This window comes from Solanum lycopersicum, chromosome 4 (genome assembly GCF_036512215.1).
Source record: "Solanum lycopersicum chromosome 4, SLM_r2.1".
Taxonomy (NCBI): Eukaryota; Viridiplantae; Streptophyta; class Magnoliopsida; order Solanales; family Solanaceae; genus Solanum; species Solanum lycopersicum.
Genome location: NC_090803.1, coordinates 5,433,026 through 5,443,805, shown reverse-complemented (window position 1 = coordinate 5,443,805; position 10,780 = coordinate 5,433,026). Strand labels below are relative to the sequence as shown.

Here is a 10,780-nt window from a genome sequence, read left to right as displayed (position 1 = left end):
TCGCTCACTTCCTCACTTTTTATACAAACACAAGTGTATAAAAATTATTTCTTATTGTATAAAGCAGAGAAAATTGTATAAATACATATAATTTTGTTCCCCCTCTCTCCCCTTTTCCAGATCTCGCTCGTCACCCTCGCCTTTCTCACTTATACAAACAGAAGTGAAATGTATAAATTGTGTTTCTGTTTGTATAAAGCGTGAGAAAATTGTATATAGAGATGCAAGTATATATATTTTCGTCTTATACACTTATAATTATACAATAAAAATACTTCTCTGCCCAGTTTCTTTTGCCTTTCTCTCTTTCTCGTTTTATACAATTCGATTCAATTGTATATTCCTTGTCAAGTCTCTTTTGTCTTTCTCTCTTTCTCATTTTATACAAATTCAAATTGTATATAATCGTTCTATACACTTATGATAATACAATTCGTTTTTATTCAATTCTCTGTCCAAGTGTCTTTCTCTTTCTTGTTTTATACATTTTGTTTTATATAATTTGCTTCAACTGTATATGTTTAGCAAATTATACAGTTTCTATGTTTGCTATGGAGCGCAATTATACAAACTTTGCTATAGCATATAAATATGAATTTTTTATTTGCTATATATAAAAATTGCCCTAGTAAATTTCAAACGACTTGATGTAAAAACCTAGCTAGAAGTTTTTAGTTTTCCAATCTCCTTGCTGTACAGAAAACTTCTTGAATCAACAAAACTCATGGGCCCATAGACTTGGCCCAAATCCAAGTCTGTTTAGGCTTCATTTAGCCCAAAATAGAAGTCGATGTTCTTTAATGTAGAGGCTAATTACCTCGTTAGGTTGACGAGGTAAGACCTAACCTACTTATTTGTATTTAATTCTATTGAGGATTTTATTTTAATAAAAAAAACAGATAAACAATATGTCTAGTAGTATAAATAAGTTCTTTTTTTTTTCTTAATACCATTAAACTAATCTTTTTTTTAAAGAAACTATTAATTGTTTATTCTTTCATGGTGAATTTGTGATGGAGTGAAGAAAACCTTTAAATTAATTCACGTGTTCAAGCCATAAAAAAAATCTCTCGTAGAGATATAAAATAAGATCGCATACGTAAGAACTTACACAGTGCCAACAACTGCTTAAGCCACAAGAGTGGCAACTTCGTGCACCTGACTATCGATGCGAAAGAACTTTACAAACAATCACAGCTAATAAAACATAACATATGCATTTCTGAAAAGTTAACCCTTCCATATTGTTATTAATAAGATTAAAACTCTTATTTTTTAACAACATTGCCAAATCATTATGGCAATGAACTCAGCCTTGCTGAGTACAATACAAATTGAAACTTAGAAAACAACATAATATATCAAAATGACTAGCTACATAACTCTCTTTTTTAGGTCATGTGAGGAAAGGGCTGTTAAGAAATTCAATTCTTTCTCCATATGTTGCACATTCATCCAATACGCGTTCAAGGGTTCCACAGGATGGTAGTCTCCGCGATCATAGAGGTCACAACATATGGATCCATGTTCGATGCAGGCCTCCTGTCCTCAAAGTATCCCTTTCCTTCCTTCTCCGTGTCTCTTCCCACACGAATAGATGCACCACGATTTGCAACACCCTAAAACAATTCAAAAACATTAACTCAAAGACTTACTCTCATGGAATTTAACTTATATACACTGACAGTATAAAAGACTAGAGTTTCATCGTACCCATTTGAATGTGTTGATGTCAGCTGTTTCGTGTCTTCCAGTGAGACGACGTTCATTGCCTTCACCATATGCTGCAATGTGCTCCTTGTGCCTAAGTCCAAGCTTCTCAATAGCCTTTTTGATAACTTCATACCCTCCCTCATTTCTCATAGACTTAGTACTGAAAAATAAAAGACATTCCAATGTTCCAATCATTTTGAAATAGAGAGAAAAAAAGTACTAATCGCGGAGTTGAATATGAAATGTTATTAGTTACTATTACTCTACCTGTAATTTGTATGCGCTCCTGCACCATTCCAGTCACCCTGTCAATCGAAAAGTTACAAAAACGAGTATTTGATGTCAGCAAACTTACGTGTTTGGACATGATTTGATTGAAATTTGAAGTTGAAATTAAAGAGAGTATTTGGTTCACTCGAAAAGTTGTACAAATATTGATCTTACCGGAATAGGTTTAGGGTCGAATGACACAACAACTCCAGCAATCTCTGTAATCCTCTGTTTTAACAACCAAAAAAATCGACACAATAAGAGAAATGAACTGATATTTAGGCTAAATTTATCGATAACTTAGCTACATTACCTCGAGAATGTAACGAGCTGCCCACAACTCGTCACCTGATGCAATGCCAACTGAAGGTCCAACTTGAAATTCCCACTGCATTACGTCAAATAAAGCAAACAACAAATATATAATCGTCCAAACTGAGGCAGAGGCGAATATAAAGCAAGTTCGGTGAGTTTTATACATATTATAATTTTACACTCGTTTTGAACTCACTGACTCTATATTCTGGATTTGCATACCTGTCCAGGCATCACTTCTCCGTTGATACCACTAATGTTAATCCCGGCATAGATACATGCCTTGTAATGAGCATCAACAATATCGCGTCCAAAAGCCTTTCCGCATCCAATTCCACAGTAGTATGGTCCCTAAGAGCGATCAAAAAAAAAATTCAAAATCATCACAAATCGCGATAGGACAAGTGAATTCTCACTTAATAGTCTGGTCATGTAGAAAGTTAGAATTAAAGAGTTGTCGAATAAGAAAAGATGCATTCTTTTCTAAACATACTAAAAATAAAAGACTAACAAACTAAAACAGAGAAAATAGTATATCGAGAAAAAGCAATATTTGCATATTATCATCATCAATGCAACTATAAGAGGAAAAAAATTAAAAGCAACTAAAAAGATAATGGTTGAAAAACTAAATATGTTACACTTTTCCCCCTTTTATTCTATTTTTTTTCCTATGTGAACAGAAGTCTAATTAGGTATTGAGAACATATGCCTTAAAAGCAATGTTGCTTGAACCCTCCACAAATATTGTCGCGTCCATGTTTCACCCTCTCTTTTTTCTTTCCATGTGAACATAAATCTCAATTAGGTACTAAGAACAAATGCTTGAAAGTTATAGTTTGGATCATCTAGAAATGTTTTCACATTCGGATTGAAGGATCCAACACAGATACGTCAGAATTTATGAAGAATCCAAACAGTATATCTCGAAAGACGTGGAAAAAAGAAGAGGAAAATTAGCATGTGAAGTGGGGAAATAAGTTGTTGAAAAATTTACCTGTGGTCCAGGAAAGCCACCAATAGGCCATCCAAGAGGCCAATTAATTTCCTTTTGTAGCAAGGTGTATTCTTGCTCAAGACCATACCTAATTTAGACAATATATCAAAAAGTTAAGGAATTTCCAAAAATGATATAAGTAAAAAAAAAAAAAATCCAATTTGAAAGCTTAAGTGGATATGTTAATATTCATGCAAACTAGCTCAAACAACACTACGAAAAAACGGATATGTAAGTACCATGGTTCCTCAACAACAACATTAGGGTTGCTAAATATTTTAGCAGCATTGTGCCTCTTGTTTGTTGGAATTGGTTCACCAGCTGGGGTGTAACAATCACAGATGACCTTTAAGTAAAAAAAAAAAGAATGAAAAAAATGTCAATGATATGTATAAAACTAGTAAATAATTTAACTTATATATATCGATACTTTTTATTTTTTTAAAAAAAACTTATATATACTGATAACATAAAGAATTCTACACTATTAGTGTCGTTTAACATGTTGTAGTCTATGTTGTTCGGATACTTCAAAAATGTTGCTATAAACCATAGATCCTCAAAAATGTACTATAACTTTTGGAAGGATTGTACAAATCATCCCGCAGCATTCTTGGAGGATCCGAGTAACATTGGACGTCTAGAAGTAGGTAACTTGCCTTATTTTTCAAATCACATTCCACTTTTTATAGCGATTACGTGTAATTGTTGTTTTATATATATTCTCAGTATATAAAAAAACTCAAAAAAAAATGTTTTACTCACCAAGATATTGTTGCCCCTCCTGAATGGATCCTTGAAAATTGCTTGAGGACTGTATCAAAATTACAATAACATTCAGATAGGTGTCCTCGTAAATATAAGGATGATTGTGAGGACGGGACGGGGTGGAGATATACGAGTGGAAATTTAACTCATATAAATATAAATCCGTTCCCTCATAGCAATTTCTTTTATTTTCAACACGCCCTACCCCACTCTCCAAGACATGTTTTTTTCTATTTTGAAGCCCTGGCTTGCCCCACTAGCATTTTTTTCTAATTTAAACACGTATGTCCTGCATAACAATTTATAGAATTTTCAAAACGATCTGTCCCCGCATGATAAATTTTGCATACTTACTATAGGATCACTTCACTGTCTTCTCCAGGAGCTTGACCTGTGCTAGAACCATCATAATTCCATTTGGGAAGCTTTGAAGGATCATCAACAGGACCAGATAGAGTCTTTATATAAGAAATAAAAAATAAATAAACTAATTTAGAATTCTTCACATATTATCCAAATAAAATAAAAATACAACCATATTATAAAATATAAAATAAAAATAAATAAAAGATTTATTACCCTGGCTTTGCTCCTTACATCCATTCCTGATCCACCAATCCTGATTATAAACATAACATGATTAACATCAAAACAACATAATCATTAATCACCATAGAAGCAAAAAATTCCATTTTACATATATAATGTTTCCTTTTGCTTTTCTTATTTCACTCGGTGTTTGGTATCTAGCTATATTAAAGTCATATATATATATATATATATATCAAATTATCATTAATTCAAAAGGGAAACAATTTTTTTTTAAAATAAAAAAGGTTAGGGAGTTCAAAATAACAATTTACATTTACATTTCTTATGACAATATAGAGAAAAAATGAATTAACTGACTATGAAAATTTAACAATTCACCATTTTGGATTTTGAAAAACAAATTGAAACTTTATCATAACAAAATTTCAAACAAATAAAACAAGGCACAAATGAAGCACTGAAAACTTAACAATTCACCATTTTTGTTCGATACAACTCAGTAACTTTCACCTTTTGACCCCGATACACTGTAATTATATTAAAAGATCTATTCAAAACTCAGTAAACTATATTTTTATTTTTGGAAATTCAGAATGCATAAACTTAAAATTCGAGTGTTGCCTCAATTCATAAGAACAAAAAAAAAAAGATACAAAAGAACCAACCATATGTATTCAGCAATGATTTTCTCAGAGGAATCAGAGAGATTAAGATTGACAAGATCTGAAAGATGAGCCATTATGTGAAAATAATAACAATAATAAATTCAAAGTTTGAATTTATTGAATGAGAGAATTTAATTAATTTGTATAAGTAGAGGTGAAGATAAAGAGAAGCAGTTTCCTCTGTTTTTATAGGCAGCTAGAGAGAGTGTTGGTTGCATAAAACTATTCACAATTATTATTTATGTATTATATATATTGTTATTTTTTACAAATTCAACTTAGAATTAAATTTAAATTTGTGATAGAATATCTTATGATGAATTATATTAAAATATTTTCTTATCAAGACAATTTTATTACATTGTATGACTTAAATTCGAGACGCTTATAAGATGAGAAAAAATTGACCAATCAAACATGAGGAAACATTCAGAACATTTCTTCAATATCAAATACATAGTAAATTAACGTTTGACCATAGATTTTGAATTAAATTTTCTAATTCTCAAAACTTTTAATACTTCCAAAAAACAAATTCCAAACACAAATTCAAAAAATTATTTTTGTTCTCAAGAGTAGGTAACTAGTCACAAAAAAAAAAAACAGGAGTAGCCTATAGTAGGTAACTTTCAATAATGCACAAGATTATTTTTTTAATTTTTTTTATGATTCTAATGTTTATAAGAGAGTAATTGAACTGCTGCTTTCTCTATTAACTTTATTCGTTTTATCACGTTCTTTATTCATAATGTTATATGTTAAAAGATCTCGAATGAAATGGTTGAGATTTCTTCATCCTTAGTTAGAAGTTTAAGGTTCGAATCTTTAAAAAGAAGAAAAAGTTTTTTGCAGAAAACAAAAATCTTATAATATCTAAATTAAAATTTAATCGAACTTCAATATGAACCAATATTAAATATCATCATATGTATATTTTTTTAACATGTCAAATGGTGTAGGGTGAGAGATTTTATTGTCTAAACTCTAAAGTAACCTTTTGGTTTATTCTTGGAAACATGCTATCGTCCAACATGTGTAGTGTTGCAAACCAAATTTTTTATTCACGTAAGTCAAAGATATTTTTAGATATTTGCAACATAATAACTCTTCGAGACTTTGTGAGGCTTAGTTTTGTAAGATTTACGCTCTAAGCATCCGACTGTACGTCCTAAGCACGCCCAACACTCGAGGCCTGATAAATTTTACAAAAATTATGTGTTTTAATCTTTAGCTAACATTGTCGATCCTAATAATTCTTGAATAATTGTCTGATAATTAATAATTTTTAATCTATAGAGATAAGAAGATTGAGAATAACTCAAATAACAAGTTTTAGTATCACATCTTTCTATTTGGTAACATGTGAAAATAATTATATATTACGTAATATTTTTTTTAAAAATACGCCGTAAAATTTTACTTTTACTTATCATTGTTCTTTATAGTTTTGTTATTTTTCTCAAAATTATTATATATTATATAGATATTTGAAAGTAATTTTATTTTATTAATGATGGTGTGATGTTTTTATTTGATACTAGTAAGGTTAATAATCATTTTCTTTTAGGGGATAAGTCGTATTAAGGTTAATAATCATTTTCTTTTTGGGGATAAGTCGTATAATATGATAAAAAAATATTTTTAAGAAATAACGAATCTTTCATGATTAGTAAGTTTAGATATTAGATTATTTATATTTGTATAATCATGTTAAAAAAATTATTTTCTATTAGTTTATCTAATTATATTTGTAATATTTCAAACTATTGATTTATTTTTATAATTTTGTGTTACTATATTACTATGCTATATTATAAATTAAAAATTAAAAGATCCATAGGCTTACGCTCATGTTTTGAGGCTTATGCGTCGCCCTGTACTAAGTAAAATATCTCGCCTCACGCCTCCGCCTTTGTTTTACACAAATAAGTAGGCAATTTATATATTTTTTTAAAATTAATTTTGCAATGAATTAGATTATATTTAATTTCCCAATGACGATGTTGTTTGTACGGTAGATCAATTTGTTAGACAAACCATAGGTTATATCGTCCGATTCGTAAACTCCAATGATTTAACTTAAAATTTTCACATTTAAAAAATCGAAGTTTTGTAAATGTGTGACCCAATGTCACCTCGAACAACGAGTGAACTACCAATTGTTTTATTTAGATGGGTTATTTCGACTATCGAATTATAAAATTAATAATTTATTTGATCAAATTTCCAAAAAGTCAAAAGTATATTATGGCAAAATTTTATATCATTAAATGAAACTAATTTTCCTGTACACTATAAGGTGGCTCCGTCACTATTTTCGAGTTATTTTTGTGAAAGAAACATTTTAAATGAACGATAACAAACAATATATCATGGGGTGATTTAGACTAATCCTAAGGTGAGTGCTATATTTGTTATACGAGTCTTTCGTTAATTCATAAGTTAATAACAGAAATCAATCGAAAAGCAATTAAGACAAAATGCCAAAAGAAGAAGAGAAAAAATGCAAATGAAGATATTACAAAAAGGTCATATCAACTTATCTATATATAAAGAGATATTTTTTTTGGAATACGTTAATAATTCAAGAAGATAAAATAACCAATATATTATTAATTTATTATTATGAAGAGCTATCTAAAGGATTGTTCTCTCCTTAATTTAGATACACATTCAGATCAAACGGTATGAGAAAGAAAGCGATGACACTCCAAACGATAACAAAATATTAACATTATAAATAAATCTTCTTGCATGTACTAAAATAATTTATATGACATAATATATTCACATAACCCCCATTTCATATTATGACAAAATGGTATATGAAATTTCTTTTTAATCAAAATGATAAAATCGCCCACAAAGTAACGATTTTATCAGCCGAAAAAAGTAAAATCGTTGTCTTAACAGCGACTTAAGTTTAATTTTTTATTATTATTATTATTAACTTTTGCTTCTTTTTAAAAAAAGAAGTTTAAATCAATTTTTTTATATCACCAGCGATTTTTAATTAATTTTTCTTTTAAAAAATCAAATAAATAAAAAAAATTAGCGATTTAATTTTAAAAAATAAATAAATAAATTTAATTAAAAATCGCTCCATTGACAGGGATTTGATTTTAAAAAATAAAAAATAAAAATTTGATTTAAACTTTTTTTTAAAAAAAAAATGCAAAAGTTAATAATAAAGAAAAGTTTAAATTTAAGCTGCTGAGGCAGCGACATTAGAAAAATTATTTTAAAAAATATTTATTTAGAAAATCGCTCATTTGGGAGTGATTTTATTTAAATTTTTTTTTAAAAAAAAATCAAATTAATAAAATTGTTGCGACAATAACGATTTTGTTTTTTTTCGGCGGTCAACATCGCTACTTCGTCAGTGATTTTATCGTTTTGGTTAATAACAAATTTCATATACCGTTTTAAATTTTTTATTAATATATTTTACCCTTTAGACTCTGAACTCTAATAATAACCGGGGGAGGCAAATTGAACGTTGACTAACTGAATACTTATTTTTGTCAGCTATCTTTATTCAAAGATAATTAAATATTTTAGTTTGTTATTATTGAGTTGTAGATTTTAAAAATTATCTCTTTTATCTTTTTAAGGTTAAAATGTTATCCTCCACACGAACACATTTTATATTGGTCACACTATTTTTCATTTAGAACATATCTTACACTATATATGATATAATTCATTATGAATATGTTACATCTTAAAAAAGGTTTAAACATAAATATGGTAAATAATCGAAGAGATCGTTTATGAATTAAGCCAAATAACTAATAAATATTTTTCAGTACATGATGCGAAACTTGAAGCCTTTGAACGACTCAACACTAAGCTGCTTACGTGGCTTAATATTGGCCGTAAAATGCATGTCACAGATTTATACGGCAAATTGAACGGCGAGGATTCCTTATCGTGCCGAAAAATTGATTTTCACTTGCCATTACTTAGACCAACAGCTGATTTTGATGTTTCATTTTTATTCGTTTTCTGTTATTAAAATGTTTTGTACTTTAAAATACTTTATATATATATTTAAAATTATTTTTGATGAAACTTAATATTACATATGATATGTAAAATTTTACATGATATCATATGTATAGAATTTTAAAATTGAGGTTCAATTTAACTAGTGATGTCAAAATTAGTTCCATGAAAGTTTTGTGGCAATGATTATGTTTAAACATAGGGTGTTTGAAATTATCCTGTAAATATATTATCCAATTATATTAATAACGTCTGGTGCTTATATTTTTAATTTGAATGATCAAGGATTTTATTCTGTAAATAAAATAAAGATAATTGAATATCTTCGAAACGCTAATTATTTCTGCTAATAGAAATAAGGTGCTCTTTAGTTATAATTAATTTTGATGATTATGATAATCTTTTTATGATTGTTCAAAAAAAAAGGCCAATTCTTTTTTGTTTTCTTTTTACCATCCTGCAAATTAACCTCTCACTTTAAACATCAATTCATAAGATTTTATATGTTTTGGTTAAAATAATAGTATAGTTTAAAATATTCCTATGTGTATTAGCACAACTACAAGAATCTTATGTACCAAAAAAAAAAGAATCTTATTTGTATTTTTTGTTAATAATTGTTAAGTCAACTAAGGGAAATATAATTACTAATTTGAATAAATATTATAGTTTTGCTTGAGTCACTTTCATGGATTCAGATTATCTGTATCTGGATCTAATTTTCTAACAATAAACTATAAAATATCTCCAAAAGCAAGAAAAAAATGTTGAAAATTATCTATTATATTATGTGAAACTGTTCATCTTACAGTTATTACAATTAAGTACACAGAAAATTTTCTCTGTTTTTTTCTTGTTTCTTATGGTGTGTATGGTATACACAATTCGGTCAAATTTAAATGTGCATAATTTTTTTTTACTTTGACACATGTTCAGGGTATATAAATTTGATTATGCTATTAAAATGAGTATATTTAATATTCTAAATTTGCCTCCCATTGGAGGTACGTACGTCAATGTCCAAATAACAATAATGACATCAAGTCAAAGAAAAAAAAGAAGAAAATAGCAAACACAAGTAGTTTATGAGTTTGAATATAATCGATATAGGTGATCTTATAATGGTTTAGAATTCTTCGATCTTTAATTAGATATTTCGAGTTTGAATTTCAAAAAGGAAAATTATTAAAAGTGTTGACTTCAAAAATAAATCATTTAATACATAAATTTGTAGTTAATCAGATTCTAATATCGATATCAAACACGAAGGCAAAAACTATAGAAAACAAAGTTGCAATGTATATGTTTTTCCGAAACCAGAAAGGCCACTAAAAGCTGAAAAGGTAAAAGCCAATGAAAGGTCATGTACCATGCAATGTTAGAAAATGATATTATTGTATTATATTATTTATTAGACAACTAGGTAGAGTTGAAATTTTAACAAAAATAAATAAATTATTACTATTCAGTCACGTAATCAATCATAATAATG

The 10,780-nt window shown here is 28.3% G+C and overlaps 1 protein-coding gene across 1 annotated transcript; it reads right to left on the bottom strand.

Moving 5' to 3' along the window:
- Positions 1 to 1,198: 1,198 nt before the first annotated feature.
- Positions 1,199 to 5,423, bottom strand: gts1 (glutamine synthetase cytosolic isozyme 1-1). Its single transcript, NM_001323058.1, has 12 exons — positions 5,281 to 5,423; positions 4,643 to 4,682; positions 4,418 to 4,521; positions 4,061 to 4,109; positions 3,535 to 3,641; positions 3,296 to 3,383; positions 2,521 to 2,649; positions 2,297 to 2,371; positions 2,158 to 2,211; positions 1,981 to 2,018; positions 1,714 to 1,873; positions 1,199 to 1,619 (listed from the first exon to the last, which is right to left on the bottom strand). Exons 1-12 carry the CDS (start codon positions 5,352 to 5,354, stop codon positions 1,467 to 1,469), a joined length of 1,071 nt encoding a protein of 356 aa, NP_001309987.1. The 5' UTR covers positions 5,355 to 5,423; the 3' UTR covers positions 1,199 to 1,466.
- Between the last annotated feature and the right edge of the window lie 5,357 nt (positions 5,424 to 10,780).

Bases quoted from the DNA above. Each gene is read 5' to 3' on its own strand.
- gts1 (NM_001323058.1), bottom strand. From the start codon at position 5,354: ATGGCTCATCTTTCAGATCTTGTCAATCTTAATCTCTCTGATTCCTCT. The intron at 2,650-3,295 runs GTAAATTTTTCA...GATCGCTCTTAG, and splicing joins GTGGCTTTCCTGGACCACAG to GGACCATACTACTGTGGAAT. The intron at 2,019-2,157 runs GTAAGATCAATA...TTCGATTGACAG, and splicing joins TCGACCCTAAACCTATTCCG to GGTGACTGGAATGGTGCAGG.